The sequence below is a fragment of the Thermothelomyces thermophilus genome, chromosome 1 (assembly GCF_000226095.1).
Source record: "Thermothelomyces thermophilus ATCC 42464 chromosome 1, complete sequence".
In the NCBI taxonomy this organism is placed as follows: domain Eukaryota; kingdom Fungi; phylum Ascomycota; class Sordariomycetes; order Sordariales; family Chaetomiaceae; genus Thermothelomyces; species Thermothelomyces thermophilus.
The window spans coordinates 4,064,341-4,078,112 of record NC_016472.1 but is presented as its reverse complement, the minus strand read 5'-3'; the positions used below and the strand labels follow the sequence as shown (position 1 = coordinate 4,078,112).

The 13,772-nt window shown below is 57.8% G+C and overlaps 5 protein-coding genes across 5 annotated transcripts; 4 read left to right on the top strand and 1 right to left on the bottom strand.

The window, feature by feature from the left end:
* Positions 1–152: 152 nt before the first annotated feature.
* Positions 153–2,748, top strand: MYCTH_2296247 (uncharacterized protein). Its single transcript, XM_003659299.1, has 4 exons — positions 153–666; positions 829–951; positions 1,025–1,580; positions 1,647–2,748. The coding sequence occupies exons 1-4, from the start codon at positions 653–655 to the stop codon at positions 2,520–2,522; spliced, it is 1,569 nt and encodes a 522-aa protein (XP_003659347.1). The 5' UTR covers positions 153–652; the 3' UTR covers positions 2,523–2,748.
* A 121-nt stretch (positions 2,749–2,869) lies between these two features.
* Positions 2,870–5,803, top strand: MYCTH_2296246 (uncharacterized protein). The gene is made up of 3 exons (XM_003659298.1): positions 2,870–3,091; positions 3,164–3,430; positions 3,504–5,803. Exons 1-3 carry the CDS (start codon positions 3,053–3,055, stop codon positions 5,358–5,360), a joined length of 2,163 nt encoding a protein of 720 aa, XP_003659346.1. The 5' UTR covers positions 2,870–3,052; the 3' UTR covers positions 5,361–5,803.
* Positions 5,804–5,906: 103 nt separating this feature from the next.
* MYCTH_2088473 (uncharacterized protein) lies at positions 5,907–7,147 on the bottom strand. Its single transcript, XM_003659297.1, has 4 exons — positions 7,004–7,147; positions 6,790–6,912; positions 6,377–6,615; positions 5,907–6,268 (listed from the first exon to the last, which is right to left on the bottom strand). Exons 1-4 carry the CDS (start codon positions 7,056–7,058, stop codon positions 6,200–6,202), a joined length of 486 nt encoding a protein of 161 aa, XP_003659345.1. The 5' UTR covers positions 7,059–7,147; the 3' UTR covers positions 5,907–6,199.
* Positions 7,148–7,473: 326 nt separating this feature from the next.
* On the top strand, positions 7,474–9,020 carry MYCTH_2031956 (uncharacterized protein; the record flags this gene model as incomplete). The annotated part of the gene is made up of 2 exons (XM_003659296.1): positions 7,474–7,686; positions 7,752–9,020. Coding segments are annotated over 2 exons (1,482 nt in total), but the record flags the coding sequence as incomplete, so codon positions are not given.
* Positions 9,021–9,197: 177 nt separating this feature from the next.
* On the top strand, positions 9,198–11,965 carry MYCTH_2050996 (uncharacterized protein; the record flags this gene model as incomplete). Its single annotated transcript, XM_003659295.1, has 3 exons — positions 9,198–10,058; positions 10,586–11,207; positions 11,262–11,965. The coding sequence occupies 3 exons, from the start codon at positions 9,198–9,200 to the stop codon at positions 11,963–11,965; spliced, it is 2,187 nt and encodes a 728-aa protein (XP_003659343.1).
* Positions 11,966–13,772: the final 1,807 nt, after the last annotated feature.

The window sequence follows — 13,772 nt, the reverse complement described above, 5'->3', positions numbered from 1 at the left end:
TTAGAAGCTCTTTCCCTTAAACTTGCCCATGCTGATTCGGCAGCCAAGGAGGTACCGGCAGGGGGGTTTTTCTTTGGCCCCTTCAGTCAACCAGGCCCAGTTGCCTGTCAATTGAGGGTCGTTCCGGGGTACCCCCGTGTTGCAGCTCATGACCTCACAGTGAGGCAAGGGGTTCAAATCTCAAACTCGGAGTGGTACAGCTACTGATGAAAGGGCTGGGCGGACGGGGCATACGGCCTTTGATCCCTCAAAAACGAGTTCTGCATGAACGAGTTTGGAGGAGTATTGCATGGCCGGGGGTGGGCTTGGACACAAATGCCGAATCAGCGTATTAGGTTAGGTAACTTTTAGTTTTGTACTGTACAACGGCCGTTGGAGGCTAGATCGGGAGGTTTCTTCCTGAGTAATCAATTATCCGTAGGTGAGGTGGCCTTAGTGGCTGCCATCCTTGGGTAGCTGCGATTGACCGATGATGTCGGAGGGGTCGCTCTCGTTTCTTTTAAAACCTGCACGTTTCGTCATCCACTTCACCCCGCCAATTTCTCCTTGCCGTCTTACTAGTTGAGAACTTTCCAGCAGCGAACGCTTCCAGCGACCACGCTCTAGTTTGCTACCTCAACGCCCCAAGAACTCCTAGACAGCAACCTTCACAATGTCTGGCGCAGTGTAAGTACAATGTCAAGCCACCCCGCACCTTCGCGTTACCCCTCCAAGAACCCCTCGTCTGTGAAGTATCTCGCGCGTCGCGCAGATGCGTGCCCGCCGACGACCGGCATGACGTTGTGCATGGAGCTTTCCTACAACCACCTATACTGAGTTCCCCTCCAGCGCTCGCCTAGCGAACATCAACGTTGGCGGCGCTCCCAAAGCGGGCACCTCTCTGCTACAGTCCGATGAAAATGCTAACAATGGTGCCAGCGCTGATATCGGCCTCATCGGCCTGGCCGTCATGTAAGTTGCCGCCCCAACTTCCAATGCTCACCAGAACCGGCTCGGCCGGATTGACGCTGACCTCGGGGTGCAGGGGCCAAAACCTGATCCTGAACATGGCTGACCACGGCTTCACTGTTTGCGCGTTCAACCGCACCGTGTCCAAGGTCGACGTTTTCCTTGCCAACGAGGCCAAGGGCAAGTCGATCGTCGGCGCTCATTCGGTCGAGGAGTTCGTCTCCAAGCTGAAGCGCCCCCGCCGCGTCATGCTCCTCGTCCAAGCTGGCAAGCCCGTAGACGACTGGATTGAGACTCTGCTGCCTCTGCTCGAGGCTGGCGACATCATCATCGACGGCGGCAACTCGCACTTCCCCGACTCAAACCGCAGGACAAAGTACCTCGCCTCCAAGGGCATCCGCTTCGTCGGCTCCGGTGTTTCCGGCGGCGAGGAGGGTGCTCGGTACGGCCCCTCTCTGATGCCCGGCGGCAACGAGGAGGCCTGGCCTTACATCAAGGACATCTTCCAGAGCATTGCTGCCAAGAGCGAGGGCGAGGCCTGCTGCGAGTGGGTCGGCGACGAAGGTGCTGGTCACTACGTCAAGATGGTGCACAACGGTATTGAGTACGGCGACATGCAGCTCATCTGCGAGGTAAGTACAGCGAACACGTCGGTGTCCCATCTGGTGAGGCGTGGGCGACTGACGAGCGCGTGACAGGCGTACGACATCATGAAGCGCGGCCTCGGCATGACCAGCAAGGAGATCGGCGACGTCTTTGCCAAGTGGAATCAGGGAGTCCTGGACTCCTTCCTGATCGAGATTACCCGGGACATTCTGTATTTCAACGACGACGATGGCGTCCCGCTTGTCGAGAAGATCCTCGACAAGGCCGGCCAAAAGGGTACCGGCAAGTGGACTTCTGTCAACGCTCTGGACCTGGGCATCCCGGTCACTCTTATCGCCGAAGCCGTCCTTGCCCGTTGCCTGTCTGGCATCAAGGACGAGCGTGTCAAGGCGTCGACCAAGCTCCAGTATGTCAGCCGCCAGAAGACCTTCGAAGGAAACAAGGAGCAATTCCTGGAGGATCTCGAGCAGGCCCTCTACGCGTCCAAGATCATCTCGTATGCCCAGGGCTTCATGCTCATGCAGGAGGCTGCCCGTGAGTACGGCTGGAAGCTCAACAAGCCCTCGATCGCCCTCATGTGGCGCGGCGGATGCATCATCCGCTCCGTCTTCCTTAAGGACATCACGGCGGCGTACCGCAACAACCCGGATCTCGAGAACCTGCTCTTCGACGATTTCTTCAACAAGGCCATCCACAAGGCGCAGCCCGGTTGGAGAGATGTCGTTGCCACGGCTGCCTACCTCGGCATCCCGACCCCGGCTTTCTCGACGGCCCTGTCGTGGTTCGATGGCTACCGCACCAAGGACCTGCCGGCCAACCTGCTGCAGGCGCAGCGTGACTACTTCGGTGCCCACACTTTCCGGATCAAGCCCGAGGCGGCGAATGAAAAGTACCCGGAGGGCAAGGACATCCACGTCAACTGGACCGGACGTGGCGGCAATGTTTCTGCGTCGACATATCAGGTGTAAGAGCGCAGCTCGGTTTAATAACGGAATCTGGGGGGTCTTCTGGAAGGACACCTTACGAAATTAACGTAAAGTAAAATGGGAAATAGAAACTATTGATGAATTCACATCCTTTTTTTGATGCAAGATTTTGCACTGGGCATAGTAGTGCAGCTTTTTGGTGGCTGCAGGACACTCCATGGTACTTCCTCCTGAGATGTACTTTATGTTTTATTCCGTACGGATCCGTAGTTACACAGTACTTTGGTGAGGCTGGGGGGTTATTCACGTGACTCAATCCGCGCCGTGGGGTCTTGGCAAAGGTCGCCAAGTTGCCGACTAGCCTTCGTTTCAATTCGCGAAAGGCGCGACGGAAGTCCAGTCAACTCCAAACCCGGGTTCGCGACCACGACGCCGGTTTATTGCACGGTGAATTTTTTTTGAAGGTCGCCTCGCACCAGAGCTCACAAATCTGTGCCCCCGAATGATCGCATCAGCTCTGGCATTATCTCGATAAGTTTCATTCGGCCAACACAGCATTTTCGGGACCTACAATGGCTGTTGACCCGAGCCAGAACGTCCATGGGGACTTGGTATGTTTGCGCATTCGCGATTTGCGCCCCCTTCCCATCGTCGCAAAGGAGGGCTGACTCTCTGCTCGACAGCTTCCGCATGTCCACCTGTTGTCGACGTTCCGATATGCATCAATGCCGAGGGTCGAACTGTCCGAGGTAACCAAGTGGCTCTTGCAGGCGCCCAAGATTGCCCGCGACACCGCGCCCTTTTACTGGACCTACCTTGATTGCCCGGCAGATGGTTCCATATTCCTGACTTGGCAGCCCACCGCTCGTCGGGGCACTGAGTTTGCCAGCGACGGGTATGTGTGGGCAGGGCCCGAGGTCTCCTTTCAGCAGAACGCGGGCAACGGCTTGGTATGGCAGCCACCATCCCTGTCCCTGGAGCGGCGACGGACCTTTAGGGAGCAGGAGCTGACCGGGGTAACAGGTGCTCGAGATCTATTTCCAGAGGACGGGTTACCGCATGGGCGAGCAGATTGCGATACATTCCCGGCGGCGCTTCCGACTCTGCCCTCCCCAAGTGCCGGTTCCGAACGTGCCCCAGGTTGACCCCAACCTCTGGATCGTCCACTACGGCCCAGCCGAGAAGTCCGACAGACTCCCCGTTAGCGCGATTGGGATACCGCCGGCAATGCAGCCCATCCTGAGCTTCCGTTCACACCTGTTCCAGATGGGCCAGATCGTCCGCAAGGAGTTCATGTTGTCGGACCGCGTCAACTGGCCGCAGATTCCCTTCCCTCAACGCGGCCAGTCAATGTATGCGCCGCCGATCCCCCAACGCCATGTCCCACAAACCATGGCTTATCCTCCTCACGGAGCACCGGCAGTTGGCCCGACGCCGAAGAGGAGGGGCGGGCATGCTCCCGCGGGTCATCAGGGCCAGATGATGGGTGCAGGCTTCCAGAGCAACGAGGCTGCTGCGTTCGACGACGAGGAGGATGTTTCCCGCGGTGACATGTTTGATCATTTGAGCCCGCGCGAGCTCAGCATGGCTCGATACCAGCAAAACCACGAGTGGATGGAGGAGATCCTCTCCTCACCGTACCGCATCGGGCAGATCGAGGCTTCGGATCTTGGTCTTGGGCGGAAAGGCGAGCTGGCCTCACTCACCGAGGGCATCTTCGAGGCGCAGGGGGCCGATGCGCTAGTCTCGGGCCCCAAGAAGCCGTATACTGGTCGCCTCGATCCGGGCCTAGCGGCGCAGTTTCGCGAGCGTGTCAAGGCGCGAAATGCCGCGGTAACTGAGGAGATCAACCGGCTGAAAGCCCAACACGCGGAAACCGTGGCAAAGTTCAGAGGCAACGCCGCCATCAAGCTCGCGGAACAAGAGCTACGCTCCGCCACAGAAGGCACCGGCAGCGAGATCTGGCGGCTCGAGGGAAGGATTGAGGATGGCGAGGAATCCAGCAGCAGCCAGTGGCAAGGAACGACCAAGTCGCTCGACGAAATTGTCGCTCGTGTCGAGGAGTTGATAGGCAAGCGCGCTGTCGCCGTCAGCGACGTTCACCGAGTACAAGACGGCGGGTATCAGCAGCCGGCCCCTGACCCTGAGCCAGTTCAACCACAGCCCCAAGCGCCGGCGGCTTCCAACCCACCTGGCTCCATGTCCCGGCAGCCTTCTCAGGCTGGGTCCGGCGTCATGGTCGGTGACTCTGACGTCGACATGGGCGGCACAGCCGCTGGCCTCCTCGACATGCACAGCGGCTTCTCGTCCACCTCGACACCCATCAACAGCTTCCCGACCCCACAACACCACCTTTCCGCCATGCCCTCCGCCGCAGCCACCCCATCCAACCTGAACGTGCCATCCCCGGCGCCCGCCTCACAACCGCCGGCGCAAGCTCAACAGGACGTCCAGATGGCCGACGCCGAAGCTCCCAAAGACAACACCGCCACCGCACCCGACCAGGGCACCGACAGCGGGGACTGGGCCGTCGTCCCCAAAAACGACGCCATCCCCCCGGCGACGACCACCGCCTCCACAGCCCAACCGCCGCCAGCAACCACGACCGCGGCCCCCTCCACCGGCAACGCCACCAGCGTCGCGGGCGGCAGCGGTAACAAACCCGCCTCGGCAGCCGCCACGCCCGGCGGCCTTGATAACAACGACTTCAGCTCGCTAGGCGATCTAGATACCGCCGGCGACGCGCTCGCCAGCTATGAGCCGCCGAGTGGCGATGAGCTCAACCTAGACCTGGAGGACTCGGCGTTTGGGGATGCGTTTCACGGGGTCGAGCAGGCGGGGAGCGCCGGGGGGAGTACGCCTGCGGGTGAGGGTATGTAGCCGGAGCGAGCTCATCGAAACATGAGCAAGGGTGGGGCAATAAAAAAAGGAATTTCTGTTTGTTTGATTTGATGGGAGAATGGGCGTGGTGGGTTATGCCTTTGTATTGATTCGGTTCAGTCGGTGAAACGGTTCGGATATTCGGGGCTCCTTTTATTTTTTTTTTCTTTTTTTTTTAAATCCACGGGAAGTATTCCAAAGGGGCGTCAGAAACTGATCTTTGCCTCCCATATGGAAGATGGTGTTTTGTGTTCCTCGTAACCTGTTAAACTACGATGTCTGCCCGATTGCCTTTTTCTCACCCCGATTACTCCTGCTTGAGAGATGCAGTTCTACAAACCTCCCAACACCTGGGTGATTTGCAAATACTCACTCCGTTATCAGCGCTGCTCCTCTCAGGACTAACCTATTTCTTTAATGTGGACGATCGTCCACGGCAGATCGATTGGCTCGGCTTGGTCATACTCATTGGTTGACATAACCGAGGAGTACGTTCATGTTCCGGTCGACGTCGAGGATGGGAGTTCTGCGCAGGGGGGAGTGAATGTGCTTGACTGGGTGGTCTGTTCAGGGCTATCAGTCTTATCTCGGCTCGTCTTCTGCGAGCCCCTCCGCCAGAAACTGTTGCTACAATACATGGCCCCTCGGCGTGGGTATCATAGCGCCCTGTCAAGTTCACCTTGGCGGATTTCATTCAGCAAGAACTGCCTCTACGACATATGATCATGTCCCCCCGGAGCAGTCATTTTCCCTGCCTGGCCGTCCCGTTTCTGATAAGCTCAAGTCCCTCAAAGCAAAACCACGCCAGAAATGCCCAATGAAAAGACCCCGCCCACTATTTAGAACTTGCTGAACTTCTTGACCGCCTTGCCGGTCCGGGGAAGCACGCGGAGAACGTTGAACCGCACCTGTGACGGTCTGTCAGTTTCTGCGGCGATGGTGGGGCCGAGCATCGTCCCGCGAATGCGAGGCCAAATAATAGTTCCGGGATTCACCCAAGAGAAAGACAAACGTACCGTCTTGCTCAGAGGCCGGCACTGGCCAACGGTAACCTGGTCACCCTCCTCCACACGGAAAGCCGGAGACACGTGAGCGGCCAGGTTCTTGTGGCGCTTCTCGTACCGGTTGTACTTGGGAATGTAGTGAAGGTACTCGCGGCGGATGATGATGGTGCGGTGCATCTTGGTGGAAACGACGGTGCCGGTCAGGATACGGCCGCGGATGGAGACCATGCCGGTGAAGGGGCACTTCTTGTCTGCAGAGTAAAGAGAAAGATCCAGTCAACCGCTGTTCTCAATGGTCCCAATGTGGCCCTCCTCTCCTCGCAAGATCCATCTTTCGATCGGCGAAGCATGGCTGTTGTCGCGTGGAATCGGAGCGAGTCGATCGGCTGGGGAATGTGTGTGCGCGCGCGCTCTTCGTTACGTACCGATGTACTGGCCCTCAATGGCAGTCTTGGGGGTCTTGAAACCCAGACCAACGTCCTTGTACCATCTCCGACCGCCCTTGCCCGGCCGGGTAGACTTGACCTTGGTCTTGCTGTTGAGGAAAACTGTAGTCGGGTTGCCGTCGTCAGTGCCCGCAACCTATTGCGAACTCGGCGCTGCAATTCTGGAACGCAGCCGTTCTAAAGAGAAACTTACTGTGCGGCTGCTTCTGGAAAGCACGCTCGCTCTGGACGGTCAGTTCGGTAGCCATCTTGTTGGTTGGGCGAAGACAAGATGCGCTTCTGTTGGCTGGGGACGCAGATTCAATCAGTGAAGTTGAGGAATTTCGCCAAAATTTCTTGTGGGCTTGGTGCTACCGGGGCTGCCCGCTGTGGCAGAGGCGCACAAGCCACAAAAGGTTTGAGCCGGGACCACACAGTGTATTCGCACGTACAGTACAAAAGACACTGTACAATCCCCTGGTGAGCAGCAGCCGAGTGGGTCTTCTGTTGACATTTGATTTCCTTCAGCGTGTTTGGCGCGCCGAGCGTGTCAACAACCCCTCTGCGGGAACAGGGCAACGGGGTTAGTGTTGAGTCTCCATTTGAAACTTGCGCCGCCCCCATCATACCAATTCATGCCCGGCACAGCCATCGCGAACATAGTCGCAGGCTCTTGGTGCGAGAATGGCGTCACAAGCCGAAAATACGCTTCCGGCGACGCGGCGAACGCGGAAGTCGATAGGGGGAGGACCCCCGGCAAGGAAGTCATTGGATAAGGAAAATGCGACAGCCGATGTGGGCAGCTCGATAGGCGGCACCCGGAAGAAGTCACGAAGCAAGAGCATGGGACCTGGCGAGCTCGATCCCCTTAAGAAGGCCAACGGCAACCGCAGAGCTGTGGGTTTCCCTCTTCCCGACACCGAGGCCGTTGTCCTAGGAGTTGGGTTGCTGATTTTGTCTAGTCCCTTGCCGTACCAACGCCGCGGTCTATCTTGAAGCCGACAATGCCCCTTCTTCCAGAGATTCCGTCCTATAAGCCGCAACAGACGTCCGGAGGCAGCGGTGCGGCGAACGAGGCCGGGGGAACTAAGGTTGCCCTGCGGACCGAGGAGGAGCAGCAGGCTGCTGCCCGGGAGCGGGAGGAACGAGAGCGTGCCAGGCTCGAGAAGGAAATTCAGGATAGGAGGGATGCGAGGAGGAAGTCGCTCGCTAACCGCCGCGTCTCTTTCGCCGCCGAGGCGACATTACACACTTTCCACGATATCGAGGAAATGCAGGATTCCACGACCTCGACCGACTCCACGCGCCGGCAACACCAACAACAGCATTCCGACTCGGACCCTCCATCAACACCCCCGGATGACGTCGAAGAGCATGTGGACGAATTTCCGGCCAACCAGAGGGACCTGCATCAGAGGAGGCGCCGGCGGAGCTCGGCCGCCTCCTCCATGTACGGCTCTGACGACACCGTCGGATCGACGGTTTACGATTCCGACTCCGAGCATGCCGACAGCGTAGCCGAGATAAACGCGGTGGAAATGGATGGCTCCAGTGATGAGGACGGGACCATCATGACGGTTGAGGCTGAGGAGATGACATCGGCGTCAACGATGTCGCCTCGCTCTACCTACGACGGGGACTCTAGTGCAAGTCTGGATGAGAACCTTCGGCTAGCCGCCCGGCGTGCTGTCACCCAGGGCATTGGTGAAGACGAGGAGGTTATCGCGGGCTTCGCGGGCTGGGGCAGGAAGAATCCCTCGCGGGAAAATGTGGATCAGAACAGCGCAAGTGAGAGCCACGCTCCAGCGAACGGCGCTGCCGACACGGGCTCGGACACCGGCGTGGACATGGATTTGACTAAACCAGTGGGCGGGGTCTTGTATCCTCAGCTTCCATCTCCCGACAAGGAGGACGAGATCAACGAGGACTTGTCCATGGATGTCACCACAGCGCTGGGCGGCATTCTCTCGAAGGCTACGGCGTTCTTGCGCCGCAAATCCGTCAACCCCGATCCTCAGCCAGAGCCGAGCGAGTCCGGCGAGCAGACCATGGATCTCACAACCGCGGTCGGTGGTATCCGACAGAGCAGGGTCTCTGAGGGGAGCCCTGAGGGCACGGATGCCAACGAAGACATGTCCATGGAACTCACGACCGCCGTGGGCGGTCTGCTCTCGGGAAACATTTCTAAGGGCGCTATGCAAAGTAGTCGGCGGCAGACTATGGCCGCCGAAGACGGAGATGACGACGGTGCCGCGATGGAGATGACAACGAATGTTGGGCGGATACTCCCCGCGGAAGCGGAAGAGGAAGAGGCAGACCAAACTATGGGGATGGACATGACAACGGCTGTAGGGGGTATTATCAGATCAGCATCCACTCCGGAATCGCGATCCGCGGCAAGGAGAGTTATGGAGCAGGAAGCTGATGAGCCTCATCCCTCTATCACGCGGACCGCAGAACGCGCAGCATCCCCGAAGCGACCAGGCGCCAGCGATGCAGACGGAGATGCCAACCCTGAGAGTTCACCGTTTCAGGACCGAGATTTGCGTCCCAACCCCGCCCGTGAAGCGTCACCAATTGCAGGATCACCGCCGCAACCGAGCAGTTCCCCTATGCGGCTGACACCCTCTCCCCAGAGGACCGTCCCACAATCACAGCGAAGCCCAACGAGGACGCCACCCTCGGTCCTTGGCAGCAAGTCTAGCTCCCCTATGCGCAATCTCTCGTCCCCAATCAAGACTACACCACGCCCCCCTGCCAAATCCCTATTCCGTCAAGACCCCAATACCGGGCTCAGCACTCCCCGTGTTGTTTTGACTCCGCAGGGCCGGCGGCTGTCGGGGGTCGGCGCTGACCGACCGGGTCTGGGCTCGCCGCGAGTGGCCGAGATCTTTGACCGCAGGGAATCCATTGGAGAAGCGGCCGGCAACTTTGTGCCCAGCCAGCCCACAAATCCGCGGCGAAATGTTGCCTTTGCCGATCCGCGTCAGATGGAGGCCGAAATTGATAGAGATGAGCAGGATGAACACGGAAAGGAGGACAGTAGGGGCGCCAGCGGTTCTCAGGAGGATCGGGAAGGAACAGCCAATCTCATGCAGATGATCCAAGGGCTCAGCCCGAAAAAGAATTTGCTCCGGGGGCGGAAGAGCCTACACGTTGGCAGTGCCCGCGGCCTCCTCGGCAAGCGGCCAGCCGAGCTGGACGAGGACGACGAGGACGACGAGGAACAGGATGGCGTAAAGCGACTCAAGGGGCACCAGGGCAGTCCCGTCAAGAACATCAGGCTTCAATCGCCGCCCTCAAAGGCCGAGACGACGACCGGCAGGAAGACACGGCCGAGCATCAGGCCAACAGAAAACTCAGAGACGGGCAACGTCACGCCTACCACGGCAAAGTCGCCGCAGAGAGCGACGACGCCCACAGACCAAGGCCGCCTTCGAGCCGCTGCTGACGACCAGCCGACGACTACCTTTAACTTCAACGAGCCTACCCTGACAACAGATGTGGCGGAAGCGCAGCGTGACGATGACGGGGAGCGGATTCACCTTCGAGATTTCCTCAACATGACGAGCATTAGGTTCATGGAATTAACCACGACCAAGAGGAGGCACACGGTCGCTCCAAACGCATCGAGGGAGAGCGCAGCCGCCGGCGCGAAAGACGACTTGTCTCTGGAGAGATGCGTCGTCGCCGGCGCGTGCACGGTGCCCATGCTAGAGCTGTATCAGCACGTAAGGCGAAGATGAAGAAACAGGCTCGCGGTGCCCGGGAACATATTGCTAACAGCCTCTCACAGTCTTGCCGCGAGCTAAAGAAGTACATCTCTGAGGGCCGCCGCATCGTCCGCGAGATCGAGACCGAAACTTTCGAGGAGAACCCACCTCTCTTTAAGGAGTACATGACGGCCTCGCCCGAGTTCAAGATCTTGATGGACAACCAATTCAAGAACGTTAAGACTCATGCGAGGTTGCTCAGCAAAGCTATGTGGTACGAGTGGCGCATGAAGCTACAAGACGGCCTAAAGGAGGGCCTCCTCAAGACCGCGGAGGGCATGGACGAGGACGATAGGCTTCTAGCAAAGCAGCAGGAACTCTTGTCGTCTGTCCTACCGGATATGGTCAAACGCCTAGAGGCACTCGAGCTCGAACATCGGGAACTTGAAGCGGTCGCCCGGGAGCTTGCAGACTCCGACCCGCAGGATCTCGAGGATGCACGGGCTGAGCTCGTAGCCGTGGACAAGAGCATGGAAGAGAAAACTAGAAAGCTCCGGCAGCTGCGCCGAGAACTCGACGAGTCGGTCCAGGGCCTCGAATCACTGACGCAGCAAAAGCAGCAGTATCTGGAGGAGATCAGGGAAGCCGACAAGATCCGAGAAGAGTGCCGCGGGTGGTCTTCGGAGGAGGTCAACAAGCACAAGGGTATGCCAGCCACAACAGACAAAGAGCGGTTACAATCCTGCTAACACCACGCAGCCCAGACTGATGCGATCGAGAAGAAACATGGCTGGGCCATCTCTTCCATCTCCGGCCTAGCCATCACCATGCGCTACAAACGCGAGATTGAGCTCGTCTTGGACCTCGCTTCTCTCCACCAGCAGCAGCAGCAGCAGCAGCAGCAGCAGAAGCCCGTCTCGCCGAGCGCGCCGATCCAGCTGCGCTACATAGCCGAGACGCCCAGGCCGTGCCCGCCGGAGAAGGAGTTCTTCCTCCGCCAGATGCGCGAGCGCCTCCTCCGCGCGCAGCAGGAGCGCATGGCACCACGGGTTATGCTCGGCATCGTTTCGTCGGCATGGGACAAGGCCGGCGCGGTGGCCGAGCACATCCGGCGGCTGAACCTGTCGTTCCCCACCTCGGTCGCGGCCGCGGGCGAGTCGGTGCGGGTCACGGCGTCGGTCCTGCTCGTGCCGCTGCAGACGCGGGTCGAGGCCGTGTTGCGGCTGGAGGCGGCGGAAGGCCCCGGCGATAGCGGCGACGGTGACGGTGACGGCGGAGTGGAGGTGGTCGTCACGCCCGAGGTCAGGGTGGTGTATGGGGAGCAGTTCAACGCGGGCAAGATGACAAAGTTCCTGGCGGGGAGGGTCGGAAGCAGACTCGGCAGGGGAGTCGGAGCGGGGTGGGACGAGGCGGTGCTAGAGCTGCATGAGAGGTTGCTGGCCAAGGGAAGGCAGCAATTTTGAACCTTGGAATGCGCCATCTTTTTTTTTTTTTTTGGAGCGGTTTTTTTTTTTTTTGCTTTGCTGGTTGGGCAGGTTGGGCAGGGTGTTGTCTGTGCATGGACACGATTGGAGGATCCGGCGGCGCGGCCTGGATGGCATGGGCTGGGATGCGATACCCCGTGGCGAATGAAATGGATTGCATCATGAATTAGAGATATGCATTTTTCTTTTGTTTTCTTCTCTTTTTCCTTCTTGGACTGCATCTTTCCGTCACGAATCTTCTCATGAGTACTCCGTATGGCCCGGCGAGCGAGAGTGGTGATGCTGCGTTGCCGTGGTAACGGCATCCAATGCGGTTCAGTCATGGCACTACTTGTGCTGCGATCGCTGGCTCAGAAGAAGAATAATCCGGTGACATGGCTGCAGAATTTTCTGTCGATTGATTAAGAGTTTGTTCAACGACTGCATCCTCCTCAGAGACTCCAGGATAGGGCAGCATCAGGCACAAGGATGGAGATGTGCTCGAATGACGCCAAGACTTCAGCCCCTGAAATGTGACGCACTACAACAACCGACATGATCCCGGTGGAAGGACGCAATTCCTGAAGGTGTCCGCATTATGTTTGTCAAGGAAAGCCTGATATGCGAGAAATATTCACATTGATCTGGTTTTTTGTAGGAGAAGCGAAAAAAAAAAAGTATGACGTTGCTGACTCGGCAGCGTCTAGACAAGTTGGGATGGATGCCGGTTCGGATCACCTGCAAACTGTTAAGTTCTGTATCGAGCTTGGTGAAGTGGAAAAAGAAAGAAAAAAGATAGAAGCAAAAAGTCTCACTCTTCAAGCATCGGTTACCGTGAGAAGCGTTTTCGAAGAGATCCCGGGTCCCAAGGTGTGCTCGCTCCCTGCTCGATGCCGAGGATATCTACGTCTCCGGTATCCTTGAATTGTGATGAATTGTCAATGACAACAGTGACCAGACTTGCAGAGTCTCCTACCAAACCGAGGCTTCTTCTTCTTCAACTTTATCTCTCAGGACAAACAGATTTAAGAGACTGTACTACGTAGTGATCTTGGCAGCGTGTCATCAAGTACAACCATGTCGAGTGTGGGAGGAATATATTGTGGGACAAACCGTCATGCCATATATCGTCGCATAATAACAGCATCCTCGGTTGACTTTTCTGCTATGTACGGACCGAATATGACAAGCGGCTCTCTTTTCTTCCTATTTTTCTATTTCCTTCTCCTTCTTGCGGACCGAGACTAACTGGTCCTGTACTTCCTCATTCTCCGGGATCCTGCTTAGCATCACAGACACGATCCTCAAACTCAGAGAGCCGAGTCTAGATCTCGAGCTGCTTACGGCAGGTTTTTAATCCGAAGTAGATCTCTCGAGGTCTGGTCTAAGTAAAGTGTCCCTGCCCAGGCTTTGAGGGAGCATATCGCATGTGAGCGTCTGTTTACAAGAAAGAAACTCCTTAGGAGTGGTGAGCAGGTTGCAACAGAACTGCCGAGCCATGCTCTCATCATCTCAGGGGCCGTCTCAAAACCCTCGAAGATTGTTCTCTCCATCGCCCTCTGCGTGACCTCACAGACTGGCCCCCATCCCCCGGCGCGAGGCATGCTGTCGCGGTGAATCACTGCCATTGGCAACCACGAAGGGGGTCCTTCTCACCCGTGCAGATGCGCACCCCTACTATTGCCAACCCCTACTATTATTGCCATTTCATCCGAAGCTGAATAGGGCTTCACAACACAGAACAGAATAACAAGAAGGATCAAAACCACGCTCGGTTTCTGCCATGCGCTTTCGCTTTCGCCTTCGC

Bases quoted from the DNA above. Each gene is read 5' to 3' on its own strand.
- MYCTH_2296246 (XM_003659298.1), top strand. From the start codon at position 3,053: ATGGCTGTTGACCCGAGCCAGAACGTCCATGGGGACTTG. The intron at 3,092-3,163 runs GTATGTTTGCGC...TCTGCTCGACAG, and splicing joins AGAACGTCCATGGGGACTTG to CTTCCGCATGTCCACCTGTT. The intron at 3,431-3,503 runs GTATGGCAGCCA...CCGGGGTAACAG, and splicing joins AGAACGCGGGCAACGGCTTG to GTGCTCGAGATCTATTTCCA.
- MYCTH_2296247 (XM_003659299.1), top strand. The intron at 952-1,024 runs GTAAGTTGCCGC...CTCGGGGTGCAG, and splicing joins CTCATCGGCCTGGCCGTCAT to GGGCCAAAACCTGATCCTGA. The intron at 1,581-1,646 runs GTAAGTACAGCG...AGCGCGTGACAG, and splicing joins ACATGCAGCTCATCTGCGAG to GCGTACGACATCATGAAGCG.
- MYCTH_2088473 (XM_003659297.1), bottom strand. From the start codon at position 7,058: ATGGCTACCGAACTGACCGTCCAGAGCGAGCGTGCTTTCCAGAAGCAG. The intron at 6,913-7,003 runs GTAAGTTTCTCT...ACCCGACTACAG, and splicing joins TTTCCAGAAGCAGCCGCACA to TTTTCCTCAACAGCAAGACC. The intron at 6,616-6,789 runs GTACGTAACGAA...TTTACTCTGCAG, and splicing joins CATTGAGGGCCAGTACATCG to ACAAGAAGTGCCCCTTCACC.